The 14,340-nt window shown below is 46.7% G+C and overlaps 2 protein-coding genes across 3 annotated transcripts in view; one reads left to right on the top strand and one right to left on the bottom strand.

Moving 5' to 3' along the window:
* Positions 1 to 1,930, top strand: part of invs (inversin) — a 23,143-nt gene extending 21,213 nt beyond the window's left edge. For both annotated transcript variants that reach the window (XM_079742979.1, XM_079742978.1), the window contains 2 exons: positions 1,597 to 1,683; positions 1,794 to 1,930. In XM_079742979.1, coding sequence (XP_079599105.1) covers positions 1,597 to 1,683; positions 1,794 to 1,909 — 203 coding nt within the window. In that variant the 3' untranslated portion in view covers positions 1,910 to 1,930. The remainder of the gene's footprint in view (positions 1 to 1,596; positions 1,684 to 1,793) is intronic.
* tex10 (testis expressed 10) lies at positions 1,924 to 14,340 on the bottom strand. Its single transcript, XM_079742997.1, has 16 exons — positions 14,203 to 14,340; positions 13,689 to 13,877; positions 13,364 to 13,551; positions 12,810 to 13,148; positions 12,356 to 12,568; positions 11,524 to 11,776; positions 11,318 to 11,430; positions 10,746 to 10,993; positions 10,074 to 10,209; positions 9,612 to 9,781; positions 8,652 to 8,829; positions 5,914 to 6,136; positions 4,774 to 4,854; positions 4,459 to 4,643; positions 3,584 to 3,794; positions 1,924 to 3,208 (listed from the first exon to the last, which is right to left on the bottom strand). The coding sequence occupies exons 2-16, from the start codon at positions 13,866 to 13,868 to the stop codon at positions 3,086 to 3,088; spliced, it is 2,841 nt and encodes a 946-aa protein (XP_079599123.1). The 5' UTR covers positions 13,869 to 13,877; positions 14,203 to 14,340; the 3' UTR covers positions 1,924 to 3,085.

Here is a 14,340-nt window from a genome sequence, read left to right as displayed (position 1 = left end):
GGGCTCTGTGATGCCTTTGGTCCCTGAAAGCAACAGAATTCAGTGCTCAGCCCAGAGCTGATGCTATGCATGTATTCTAGTAGCAGCCTGTTCATCAGGCTGTTAACAAGGCTTCACCCAGCCTGGGAACCAGATGACTCTGCAAGCTCATGTTTGATTTGCTCTGCCAGTCCTGATCCCCGCTCAGACACATATCCAGCAGACAAGGTCCGATACTCATGACACTAAACTAACTTGGCGGTATACTTTCTCTTTAGGAAGAACAAACCACTGGACTAAAGCTTTTTTCCTTTTTCATAAGAAAGATGTTTTTGCCTTTCTTCCGACATAATTTGATACAAGTTGAGCTGATGATTGGTTTTAGGTCTATCCTGTTTCGTCCAGAGGTATTTTGGTCTACCATCGTTGATGCCCCGTGGATGAACTGAAATGATCTGAATGAATCCCGCTGTCACCATTGTGCCCTTGAGCAAGACACTTAACTCCAGATTGCCCTATGGGAAACTGTTCCCGGTCGCTTTGGATAAAGTGTCTGCTAAATACCAAAAAAGTTTAATTCAATAAACTGAGATGTTCCAGAATAATATGCGTTTACAAATTGGTCTGTCGATATCTGATAGGTTGGAACCAATCAGCGTCCTCGGAGGAATTGGCACAGGATCACCGATCACGTAGATACTCTGTAGGTGATCGACAGATGATACATCCAATTACCTTCCAAACAATTTGCAAGTCCGACTTCCCAAATAGTTTTGCGTAACACTCAATAGTGATTGTGAGGTCATGATGGCACTTTTATTCCTGGTGTGAAAAAGTGACAGAGACACCATCCTTTGATCACATAGGCCCCAGCGAGAATTGAACTCACGACCCCTGGTTTACAAGACCAGTGCTCTAACCACTGAGCTATGGAGCCTTGACTGTAGGTGATCTTAGCAGAGTTTTATAAGAAAGGCATACACACCTAGGACATTTGCTGGCACCACACCCAACGATGTGCTCACTGAAGGCACCAGACCAGTTGACAAGACGTGTGTTTGCATAAAGTAACCACGAGAGTATCAACTTGGATTGCTTTTCTCCTAAATAACCATTTAAATATAAAATTACAATTATAAAATTACATAGTGCCTTTTGTACAAAATTGCAATACAAGGTGCTTAACAACAATGAAATGAAAATAAACTAAAATAAATAAATAAAAGGGATTAAGAGAGAGCTGTATTAAATAGGTATGTTTTAGGTTTCTTTTAAAGGTGTTCACAGATGTCCTGGGCTCCTCTGGCAGGCTGTTCCAGAGGCGAGGACCATAGACACTAGAGGCCGCCTCCCAAAAGGTCTCTGTCATCACCAGGCAACAACTCAGAGGCCAGGGCCAGAGGACCTGAGTCATCTAGAGGGAGCACACATCAGAAGCATCTCTGAGAAAATTAAAATGATAGTGTATTCAAAGAAGGGTTCTGGGTTTGATTCCCAACGCACCCTACCAGAAAGCGTCCTTGAGCAATACTCTTGCCCCCACTATCTGCTTAATGACATCACTCTTTTGACAGCTTTGGCTAAATACTGATGATATTAACCATCTCTTTTTTTCAGGAAACTCCATGGCCAGACGGGGGCGCTCCCTCAGAAGCGCCCAATCACAGATGCTCCTGGACCTGTCTCTACGCACCGGGAGTCAGCGTAGGCATCAAACACACACACACACACACACACACACACACACACACACACACACTGCATTCTAACCCACCACAGTCCCCTGACGTATTTGTTTTGTTCTGCTCCCACAGTGAGTGGGATAGACTGCGTCCACCTGGGGGACACCCTTAGCCAGGCCACCCAGTACTCGTACCACCTGAGACCCCAGAGCTCTGGACAGGCGTGCAGGGGTCGGGGGAAGTACTGAGACCGCTTCACACTACACTGTCCAATAACAGACGTCTGTGACGTCTCCCGGTCCACACAGCGGTCTGGAGGAAATTTGCAACCAGCGGAGGAAACTATCCATATTTGCCACATTGACTGCCTCGATAGTCTCATAAATATTCAATCCTTGATAACTTCTTAATGAGAAAAAAATAACTAAGTAACACAGGACCTAATAGGGAGATGAACGGTGTAGTGTTGAAGCCGCTGAGATCCTAACCGAACAAGGATAAAAAAAAACGATTGGCTTTGGATTAGGAGAGTTAAATGACTTCTCTACCCATTGGGTCAGTCTGCACCCAATCCAGGTGAACCACAGTGAGAGGAACTAAATGCTTGTCTCTCCTACCTGGGCTTCACAAACAGGTAGTCACGGCTGTGGCTTGTTACACACACACATACACATATCCAAGCTGGCAGCCTGCCTTCCCTTCTAAAGCTGTACTGGGGAGGGGTACAATAATAAGTGATGTTTTGTAAAAAAAAAATTAAAAAAAGGAATGTGCATGACATCAGGCTGATGACCTCACGGGCGGGGTTAATTTGACAGAGTTGTGTGTAAAAGATAACCTTTAATCCATTGTGGAAGGAAACACAGAATAGTGCATGCACGCACAAACACACACTGATAACCTTTCTGTTGAGGAGAGTGAGGCAGTCAATCAGCAGCCAGTCATACAGCCTGCCCACCTGCAGCCCAACGCGTGGAACACAGCAGGCTGCTCTCTCATTGCCATCTTTGCCAATTGGCATTTGCATCTTGCACAAACCAAATCTAAACGTGTACTATCATTTCCACTTGTGTTATAAGTATATACCTCGTAATGTGTATTTTTACGTGTATGTTAAAGGTAACGCCAAAAAATAAACAAATTGAAAACATTTTTTTTCTTTTTCCATTTCATTTAATTTTAGAAAATTCAGACAGATAAGCCAACATACAGCATTACAATGTTGCGTTTTACAAATGCAAAAACAAGAATGATCAAAAAAGTCCAGGCATGGTTTTAAAACAGAAAGCCTTAATCCTTGTCACAATAACAATCGTCTGTTTCTAAACATTTCCCTTGCGTTGCGTTTGAATGAGTGCTGTCACTTCCAGATCCAGGGTGATGGCGAAGGGAAGCAGGGCTGGGTTTGGTCCTCGCTGGTCGGGTCAGTACATGTCCCTCAGCCCCAGGCTCCCGCGGTGAGCGGTGGAGGCGTGAGCCATGGTGACGCTGTAACAATACAGCAGGTCCGTCAGCCACTGCTCCCTGGTCTCCCCGTGAGAGTACCTCTGGAAGACAACAGCACACAGGTTAGACACAAAGCTACAAGTCCAGCTATTCCCAGACACGCAGCTGCAAGTGCAGCTATTCAAAACCACACAGGTCAGACACAAAGCTACAAGTCCAGCTATTCACAACCACACAGGTCAGACACACAGCTACAAGTCTAGTTATTCCAATTAAGTTCATCAACCATCAAATCAAACTTTCATGCAGAACAGTGAAAAGTGCTCAGCCAGGGAAGCAGCGAGAAAAATAAAAAACCAGGTCAAAAACCACTGATGCCTAAAAAGAAAGGTAGACTCAAACCAAGGAGATTACAAGTGAAGGAGGTCAGAAGGAGGTTCAACAGAAGAGGTGTGTCTGAAGGTCTCCTGGTTTACCGTGAGCTCCTGGATGATGTGCTGCAGCAGGGCCGTGTTGGCCAGCAGGTGGCTGCGGAGCGGCGCGTGCTGCAGCATCATGGACAGGATCTGGCCCAGCTGCGGCAGCTCCTCCTCACACAGGTCCCCGACCCGCAGCGCCTGCAGGACGGCACGCAGCAGCCGCGGCACGTTGGCCAGCGCGGACACACACGCGCTCCATATCGCCTCCCTGCAGAGGAAGGAAAAACACAAATAAGGGTAGAGAGGATCACATAAAAGGTGGGAGAAAATGATGAGAATCAGGCCCCAGCGAGATTTGAACTCACGACCCCTGGTTTACAAGACCAGTGCTCTAACCACTGAGCTATGGAGCCTTACATACTCCGCCGGCGACACCATTCATCAATAAAGCACGCCTCAAAGTGATCTGAACTAGATGGACTTGATGGACTGGTTGTAGATCGTTCAATGCCATTCAGGCACGTCATTTTCCAAATGGCCATTTGTTGATAAATGTATGTATGCATGTATAATACTCACCTTACGGCTAATACTCAACACGGACTAATAGATTAATGAATTGCTTTATGCTATGGAATTTCCTTTATGTTTAAATCAACATAAAATGGTTAATCATTTGTCATGTCTGTTATATGTAAGTCGTGCCCTTCTATAACCACAATATCTTACTATAATCATTTAATCAGTTCAACTGATGAAAATATGCATAATAAAAACATAAAGTTAATAAAGTGAACAAAAGGCAGGTGACAAGTCTCCAGGGAAGGCCCAAGGCTGCCCCCTACAGGCTGTAGTTAAAGAGGTCACGAGAGTCGAGACAGCCACCCGAAGTCTATAGAAGGGCCACATGTCTACCCACAACCAAGGCCCACCTCTTGTGTGTGGTCTGTGAGGGCGCCTCCTGCTGGAGGGTGACGAGTAGGGCTAGCAGGCTGAGGCAGCACTGGGCCAGGAAGTGCAGCATGGGCTCACTGGGCAGCACGGACAGCTCCAGCAGCCTGGACACCGCTCTGAGCAGCCCCGCCGCCAGGCTGTCAGGCACCACGCCCAGCTTACCCTGACACACACACACACACACACACACACACACACACACAATTAAATCCTGATATCGTCTCATCAGAGAAAAATGCCGAGTTTGAAATTTGAATTGATGCCTTTCTTTCTTGATGTTGATCTTTCCCTACCAGGTATTTGCAGATGGCATTCTGCAGAATGTCAAAGCATTGCGACTGTGATCCGAGTGTCTCGAGACAATGACAGACCTCCTGGGAATGAAAAGAAGAAAGACCATCTTTATCTGGAATCACTGCACACTAACTAAAGTGCATTACAGATCATCACACTCTCAGATACCCATTTCTGACGACTTCATTGATGTGCTTTCCGATTATTCGGAAATGTAATTTTCAAATTAATTCTAATAAAGACAGCCTTTACCATAAGGAATGTGTTCTGTGGTGTTTTACACTCGCTGAAGACTTCAGGGGTTGGTGGTGAGACAGGAGATGTACAGGGGTAACTGGATCAAGCAGACCCCCCCTTCTCGTCATCCATTTAAAAATCCACAATTCAACTCATTGGACTTATCAAATTGAAAAGTGTGTATGTGCGTGTGTGTAGGTGTTCTGAAATGCTGCAGAGCTGTGTGTGTGTGAGTGAGTGACCTGTGCACCTGATGGCATTTTCCCCACCATTAAAAACAATCCTGTCTCATTAGTTCAGATCCGAGGCGACACAGTCCATCCCTCAATACTGTCCCCTCCGCCTGCCCCCTAACTGCCCCCACCCCCCCTCCCTGCCAATCACCTGTGAGTGGCCTAGACAGGGAGATGAGAGGGGCGGAATCTAAGGCCTTAATTGAGGTGCTAAATTAGTGATTACAGTCCCCACCTCACACACGTGTGCTCGCCGGCCCCCGGGCGCGGTTACGTTAACGCTACATGTTTCAGCAGGAAATGTCACTTCAATCACGCTATGGGCTCTCATTAGCATTCCTGCGTCTCCCCCTTCATGCCCGATAACCACGCATCTCCCAACCTGTGCCACGCGATAAAGTTTCCCCTCTCGGGCCGTAGCACCATGATAAACCCCCCCTCTCGGGCCGTAGCACCATGATAACCCCCCCCTGTGTGTATGTGTGAGTGGGAGTATGTGTGTGTCCGTCCAGAGGGGAACTGGAAGACTTGAGCTGAGGCCAGAATATCAACACTTTCAATACTCCTGCCTCTTTCACTTGCACCTTCCCTGTTGGACCTTCGCTAGGTGCCGTCGTCAGGAGGGCGGTGACCTGGAGTTTGGGGATAAACATGAGCCAGCGGACACACCTCGACAACGTCCCAGTGGTGTGTGAACTGCTCCAGGAGGGTGGGGTAGAGGCTGAGGGGGGACAGGGGAGAGGGCGGGATGGTGCTGTCATCGGGGGCGTCCTGCAGCGAGGCCAGGTCGTCAGAGGAGAATCCGGTCAGCGTTGAGAAGAGGAAGCTGATGTAGTCCACGTCCTGCAGAGCAGTGTCCTGGCTGCCCACGCTCCAGCCACTCAGAGAGGACCTGGAGGACCATACACATGACCTGCAGTTGACTCATCATCATCATCATTGTTATGAATTGCATTACCACCATCCTTTACTAACTCAGGGTACACTATATACCATGCTATCTAATTATTGTTTCCAGTCAAAGGGTGTCAGCTTTGAACTTGAGTACTTTTTACTATTCACAGGGTTTATTGCTAAACGGAAATAAATAAATAAATGAATAAATTGTGATTAAGCTGCATTATTGTATTGTCTGCATTCCTTTAATACAACTAATTCTCCGTCACATTCCAGCATCTAACATCGTTTTCTTTATTCCAATCCCCCTGTATTGCCAAGTTGTATCAAAAGAACCTGAATCATGCTGCAGTCTCTTTATAGTCTGTAGACTACATTGTGCGTCTACCATTAAGTATACTAGAGTTTTGACGCGAGCGTTGCGCGCGCTCAACCTCTAGTTGTAATTAAATTTTGCCTGTAATTTTACAACATATAACATTCGTTCACCACAAATGACTCTTAAAAGCAGTGCCAACGTTTAAATATTTTTTAACCATTCAGCGAACAAAAGGCAACTGGCTGATTATCATTTAGGGGACATGCAGACGCGTCATAAACACGCCCACTGAAGTGGTGTGAGAAATACTAACTTCCTACTCCTCATTCACATATAAGGTAATTTACATTTCCTAAGAACAAAATACTACCTCAGGGGTAGTATTATTCAGGAGATTTCCGGAGTACAATTTCAGGATATGTTGTTCACACATACGGCCCATCAGGAAAATATCCGGACTTACACGTGTGTCTGAAAGCAGCTAGTGTGTGAGCATTTGAAAACATCATAAAATAGTCAATTTATGGTAACAGGGGTAATTGTTCAATGGAAAGTGTAGTATACTGTGCATGCAAATCAATTATTAAATAGCTTTTACTGTTATTTAGGGCTGAAAAGTGAGTTATATTACATTTGAGCAACAAAGTGTAGTCTTGTGGTGGACTGGACTCTATAGACATAATTCACCATACGGTGTTATTGACATGTTTTCGTTCTGTGTTATAGGGACGCTGTCTCTATATGCCGGTCGGTGCAATGTTTGAATTCAACGGTTTTTATACGACAAATTGAACGACCCGCCGTTGCTTGTCGAGGTGAGAAATTGTCTCTTCCCTTCTTTTATCGCAATTTCTACAGTCTATAGACAGAACGTGTTACTTGGAAGAGTTTGTCGACGCCGAAGCCGTTATGTTTAAAAACATAACGTCTTACCTGGGCGAGTGTGTCTCTGCGGTGTGTGCGTGTGTGTTCGTACCTGGGCGTGTGTGTCGAAGGCGGAGCTTTTATGTTTAAAAACATAACATCTTACCTGGTTGAGTGTCGCTGCAGTGTGGGCGTGTGCGTGTGTGTTCTTACCTGCGAGTGTGGCGATGGCGGAGCCGTTATGTTTAAAAACATAACATCTTACCTGGTTGAGTGTCGCTGCAGTGTGTGCACGTGCGTGTGTGTTCTAACCCGCGCGTGTGTAGATGGCGGAGCCGTTATGTTTAAGGGCGAGTGTCGCTGCGGTGTGTGCGCGTGCATTTGTGTTTTTACCTGCACATGTGTCGATAGCAGAGCCGTTATGTTGAAAAACATATTGTCTTACCTGGGTGAGTGTCGCTGCGGTTTGTGCCCGTGCGTGTGTGTACTTACTGCGTGTGTCGATGGCGGAGCCGTTATGTTCAAAGACATAACGTCTTAGGTCGGCTAGTGCGTTGCTGCCTTTGTCTTGACGTACGGTGTGTGTGTGTGTGTGTGTGTGTGTGTGTGTGTGTGTGTGTGTGTGTGTGTGTGTGTGTGTGTGTGTGTGTGTGTGTGTGTGTGTGCATGCTTGCGGTGTATGTATGCGTTCGCGCATGCTCTGTGTGTGTGTGTGAGCTGCAGGCTGCTTGGCACATGCGCACATGAGTAACTGGTGCGACAGGCCTGCTATTTTAGAAGTAAGATTACTCTAGACCAGCCGAGGATAAATGTGTAGGAAGAGGAAATATATGTGTGACTAACAGTGTCTTCTGCTCAGGCCCCGGAGGCTGGGGAATTATCTCAGTGCTCCAAGGAGGCCGAATTCCAGTGTCCCAAAGAACTCTTTGTACTTCAGACACACACACACACACACACACACACACACACTCTAGAAGCTCACTCAGATGTCTCAAATGTTTTTGCCATTGATTATGCATCCTTATCAGAACCCATCGAGGGGAACAGACTACATTTAGAGCGAGCTAAAACCCAACACTGCCCTCCAATGGTTGTGCTGCGGCTCTTCAGCAAACCTGGGCGTGTCTGGTTGCGTCGGTCCGTCAGTCTTCTCTTTTGTTTAATTGCTTGATTCTATTACCGGGCACATTCCACTACCGTCAGCCGTCTCCTCTGTAACCGCAAGTGACTGATGTTTTACCTCTGCCCACGCACTCCCAACACACCCCGACCCACCCCTGTAAGAGATGGTGCGAGTGCCCGTTGCCCCAGGACTCCTGGGACCCACCTGAGGTGTATGATGCGGATCAGGGAGGCCGCTAGGCCCGCAGAGATGCGCCCTGCAGTGCAGCAGCGGCTCAGGTTGGCCAGCAGGGGCTGGGGCATCTTGGGCATGAAGTAGAGCAGCTGCACCAGGCGCTGTTGGGACTTGGCGGGCAGCAGCACGGCCACCCCTTCCTGGGGATCTGTGGACGCAGGTCATCAGTCAGGGGTGCTGACGATGCGCCGGCACGCGGCCTCTCTGCGGGGAACGCCATTGGACGCAGGGGCGTACGGTGGGGAAGCCAGACTAGACAGGCGTATCCACAGTAGTGAGTGATCAGATAATAGTCTGTGTGTGCGTGCTGTCCCGTTGCTCTCTGACGCACATGCTGATGTCAGAAACCAAGCAGACAAAAGGAGTCTTGTGATGGTGAATTGCCGGCTCTACGGCAGTTTCTATTAGACCGTTAATCCATCGCCCCCCCCCCCCCGCTGCCCTGCCCAGCCCATAGCTCTCCCTCCCTCCCTCCTCCCTGCCACACCAGCCCAGCAACCAATGTCCTACCCCTGGCTATGTGTGTGCTTACAACACTCTCTCATAAATGTGACCGGGAACTGATTTATGTAAAGGGGGGAGGGAAGGGGGTATTTGGAGTCAAATGGGTCTGTCTGTGTAACAGCACAAAGACATATCATCTATAACCATGATCCAGATCTGCCCTGATTGCTCTCTGCCAGGGGTTGATATTAAATATGGACCAAGTTTTCTGATGCATGCGTGGCACAACACTGCCCCCTAGTGCTGATCGGCAAAACATGTCACACTTCCAGGGGGCCGGTCGAGTCCTTGTGCCGTTCCTCTATTAAGTACACTATTATTAATTAACTATTGTGTACACATTATTATACATGCTCCAAGTTGGATCCTCTCCTATATCCATCTCCATCTGTAACTACAAATTGATTTTAAATGAATGTGCATTACCATAGATCCTACAGGCGTTGCTCTGCAGACTGCTGAGCAGTTCCTTATTGCCCCTGGAGGCAGCGGCCTGGATGGACAGGATGAGCCTGGCAGACAGCACCGGGTTACGGTGGCCCAGTTGGCACAGCTGAATGGGGAGAGCGGCCAGCCATCGACCCAGCACCTTACTCCTGGAGAAGAGAGAGAACAGAGTGTTGGGTTATGGTGTGAAACAATAGGAGCAGAGGAGTTTTAGCTGTTACTTTATGAACAAAAACAAGCAGGGCCTTTCCACATTACCGTACTACACTAAAGACAAATACATGCTTCAAAGTCAAAAGTCTTTCAGATAATAACAGGGCAATAAAAACCTAAATAGGATGAGAAACGTCTACAACTTTCTGTGAAACTTGTTACGTGCTACTTTCTATAAAAATGAATAGTGTGCTACAAAATAAAAAAGGATTAATTTATGCTGGCTACCTGGCTAGGTGTGTGTGTCCTTGTTCCTGGAGATAGAGCTTGCTGAAAAAGGACAACAGTAAGGACCGGGTCTGTAGAGTCAGGTTCCTCTGCTGGTAGTGGATGTAAACCGCAGCCAAGAGGTCCTCAGTCAGGGCTGCAAAAATGGACATTGATAATCAAGACAGCCAGTGACTTTGAGAATGAAAACACATTGTCAAATGACCCAACACACAATACCTAATACTGAATCACAAGTATATTACCTAAAAGGAGCTAGTGCACATTGTGTACAATGAAATAATCAGACAAGCTATGTTGCATATCTAAGTTTTTTTTCTCCTTTTAAATTATAATTGTGTTTGCAATAGAATGGATTTATACAACAAAGAAAACCCCACAACCAGGGAATGTCCCCGAACAGCTAGTCGGTATACTAGTTGGTACAATATTTAAATATCCAGAAAAATGACCAACCAAGGTATATCTGTTCAAATATTGAAGACAGAAGGAATTATTGCAAACTATTCAAAGACTCATGCAAACTCAAAACTACTTTAAAAAAATACTTCATAAGTCCCACTTTGCCAAGGAATACCTTATTTAAACTCTCCCTACTCAATACTCTTTAGAGTGAACCGTTTCAAACAGAGAGGCCAACACATCAAGTAGCAGTCAACGCCAAAACTGCACCTCTGCTCCTCTCCTTGAGCAACATCTTCCACACGGCATCCAGCAGCATGTGGAGCTGCTTGTAGCTGAGCTTCACTCCGTTGGCCAGGGTGTCGCGGACAAACGTCCTGAGGGGCAGCAGCCAGTCGGCGTCCTTGTCCTGGCCGGCATCCTGCCGCTGGCTGAGGGCCACCATCACCTGGCACAAAGTGATGTTGAGTCCCAGGGGTTCCACCGTCGGCGCGGGATGAGCCGGCATCTGCTTCATTCTAGTTGACCCAGTATGAGGTTGAATTACATTGAATGTAGACAAGGGGAAGTATAGCCTTGGTGTTGAAAACTAATATTTTAGCAATGATTACTGCACAAAATAAACTTTGGTTGAAATTGAACATATTACTGATATTATTACGAATATTTAGCATACATTTGATAGTCATCCATTATTGTCCATGTCTATTTTATAATGAAACCCATATATCAATTGTAACAATGGACTTCCTACATTTGTGCATCCACTGTTTCATACTGTTGATTATGCAGGGGATGAAAGAGAATCTCCCCGCCTGTTTTAATGTATTTAGATTTCTCACCTCTTGAGGTCAGGCTTTCTCCTCGGTTTCGGGGCGTCTAGGACGCCATAGGGAAAGTTTTTCATGAAGTGCTGTTTAAAATTCTCCAGGTATTCGCTGCGGAACCAGGTGTCCTACACAGAGAACATCTTGGCTGTTACTTACTAAAATCAAGACACTCTTTCTACAACAGAACCATTGTGTGTGCATACTGGTGTTTTCCTCACCAGTATGTCCTGGTGCTCCCTCTGTGGAGCCAGTTTCCTCAGCAGCTGCAGGATGGAAAGCACCTGGAACATGATGGACATTGCATCCGGGGTAAGCAGGTGGGCCCCCTCGCTGCTGTTCCATGTAGAGTCAGTGGCAGTGGCCTCCACCCACACTTCCAGCAGCAGGGGCACCAGGGTGGCGGCAAATTTCTGAACTGCTTCAGCAGAGCCCAGGCCCTCCCCTACTCCGGCTCCAAGCTCCACCTCTGGTCTGCAGAATGAAACAGAAGGAGGGCATCAGAGAGCTTGTAGACCTCATTACAAAGATTGACAAAGATTGTTTTTTGGAGTTCTGAACACTTCTTATTAAGGATCCCATATCATGCTTTTTTAAGGTTAATAATTACATTTGGGGGTACTACTAGAAAAGGTTTACATGCCTGTATGAAATAAAATAAAAATACCTCTTAATATTCCCACACTGTTCATTTCTGCAAACCCAATTTCAACATCTTTCATAAACGTTGTTTCGTATCATGGAACTTTAAGGCCCCCCTCCCGAGTAGCCCAATCTGCTGTGATTGGTCAGCACCCCCAGCCTGTTGCGATTGGTCAAACGCTTTGCGCGATTGTCTGCAAATTCACACCCCCGAGAAGTTGTAAACGTTGCGGGTAGTCCCGGGAGGTGCAACTTCTGCACTTCAGCCCATCTGGCGTCACACTATTACGGAAGTAAAGATTGAGCGTCCTGCTGTACAAGCTGTTTCACGGCCTTATTTAGGGGCGTTCTCGTGGGTGTGAATACTTAGCGGAAGTAAAACATGTATTGCCGATGCAAGGGGGTACATACCGGAGCTTGAAGGTGGAATGGGGAGTTGGCTTGGCTCCCGAATGCTCATAAACCTTGACCTCCGTCCTGCTGTAGGTGAGCTCTTCCCAGTTGAGATCGAGGGGGATCAGCCCTCCCTCCTCGTTTGAACCAAACACCCCTTCACTTGGGCTGCACATATCTCCCTCCTCGGTCGGACTCTCCTCTACTACTGCCTGAATAAAAAGCCCCAGCCTGAAATGCAGGGAGACCAAGTACAGTATGAAGGGACAATTTGGACTTCTGTTTGTATGCATGTTTCAGACCAGATAGGGTCCAAGACTGCTTGCAAATCACAGCATGACTCAGACATGTGAATGACTGACTTACATGTATTAAGCAAGCATTCACATGTGTATTCGTAGCAGTCCAATTGTGATGTGATAATCAGAGATGCTTTGTAGTGTCGTCTCCATGTGTGTGTCAACCCATGTACCTGAGGAGCACAGTGAGTCGCCATTGCTGACCAGTCATAGCCTTGCTGGGGTTGACTGTAAGCGCCCATCTACTCCCCTTAGTATCCTGGGGCTTCTTGCTCCCTCCACTACTGCTGCCGCCGCTGCGTCGGTGGGAAATCAGCTCCAGGAAGTTTGTGAGGAGGACAGAAGGCTGCGATGCGAGAAGGGCAGGGTAGTGTTCCAGCAATACGTCTAGGACCTTCAGGGCATCCTCCTGGATTCCCCCCTCAATGTGTGTCATGGCACAGGACAGGTGTGCACTAAGGAGGGGGAAGAATGGAGCCGCTCTCTCTGCTGGTACACACTGGGCAAGAAACCTGGAGAAGCACAACATATGGAGATGTTTATGCGATGACATATCAGAGTGACATCATTTTAAACATTGATGTCAATATTTCCACCAAAATAAGTATCAGCTGATAAGTAAAAATGTGAGGTACATGCACCACTTCCCCTCTCGGCAGTAGTGTATGATAAGAATAATAAGTGATGACAGATGATAAGAATAAATGTATCATCTGAGGATTCTGACCTGAGCAACTTTGTGGCCGCCACGCGGACATTGGCATCCTTGTCTGTGAACACGGCCGCCACCTCAGAGAGGAGGCGGGAGAGGTGCTGCTCCAGCAGCGACGGGTTCTTCAACAGCAGCTCCCTCAAGCCCTCCAAGGAACTCAGCTTCACGTTGCCATTGTGGTGGTGGAGCTGGGACAGCAGGTCCTTAATGCAGAAGGAAATAGATTTTGTGACCAACAGAAACCAAACAGTCTGGACTGTAGAGCAAAACTATTTTGTGTTATGAGAGAAAGACCCACAGAAAATAAGGTGACAAGCAAAGGAAATGTGAGAACACTTACGTTGATGCCGAGCTGTCTATGTGTGGTTGGGCCGCTATCTCTTTTCAACTGTTCAGAGAGATGGATTCCCTTGGAGCGGAAGTTGGTATTGGTGGCATTATCTGCTTTGGGCTTCTTCTTTCCCACCTTCAGCTTGACTTTCTGGAAGTCGTCCTGTCTCTTCTTCCTCTTGGACTTCATAGCTGTAGTCTACAATACATTTCGTAAATAAGCGGACCAACGCACACATGGGGGAAAGGAATAAGCTACTCACTCAAATTGTAAGGAAAATGTAATAACAACTGGCCGAAAGCAAGCAATTTAATTTCGTATTATATGCACTACACTGCTCTCTGTTGCTAGAGAATAAGAATAACCCAGCCTTATGTAAATTGTATCTTAACAAGGAGCCAAACAGCATCAACAATAATAGCGCTAACTGAGAAGTGATCTTTTATTTTTGTTATTGTGTTTGGGTATCATACATTGAAATTAACGTGACAATGTACAAAAATATATTAATAAAATAGCAAACCTTTCAAGCATGCCTCACAGAAACAGCAAACATGAAGCTCGTGTTGATGGGTCCTTAAACCATGGGTAGCCTTGTTTTGCTATCATGGAACGCCAGGAAACACATTACGCCTTGCCCTGAGTTATAGCTATTTGGTAT

The sequence above is a fragment of the Pollachius pollachius genome (assembly GCF_949987615.1).
Source record: "Pollachius pollachius genome assembly, chromosome: 1".
NCBI lineage: Eukaryota > Metazoa > Chordata > Actinopteri > Gadiformes > Gadidae > Pollachius > Pollachius pollachius.
Note: the sequence above shows the minus strand (reverse complement) of the source record. Positions and strands in the feature narration are given on the sequence as shown.

Excerpts from the sequence above, each read along its gene's own strand:
- tex10 (XM_079742997.1), bottom strand. The coding sequence starts at position 13,868 with ATGAAGTCCAAGAGGAAGAAGAGACAGGACGACTTCCAGAAAGTCAAG. Across the intron at positions 13,149-13,363 it reads GCGGCCACAAAGTTGCTCAG|GTTTCTTGCCCAGTGTGTAC; the intron begins GTCAGAATCCTC and ends GTGCTTCTCCAG. Across the intron at positions 6,137-8,651 it reads ATCCGCATCATACACCTCAG|GTCCTCTCTGAGTGGCTGGA; the intron begins GTGGGTCCCAGG and ends ATGGTCCTCCAG.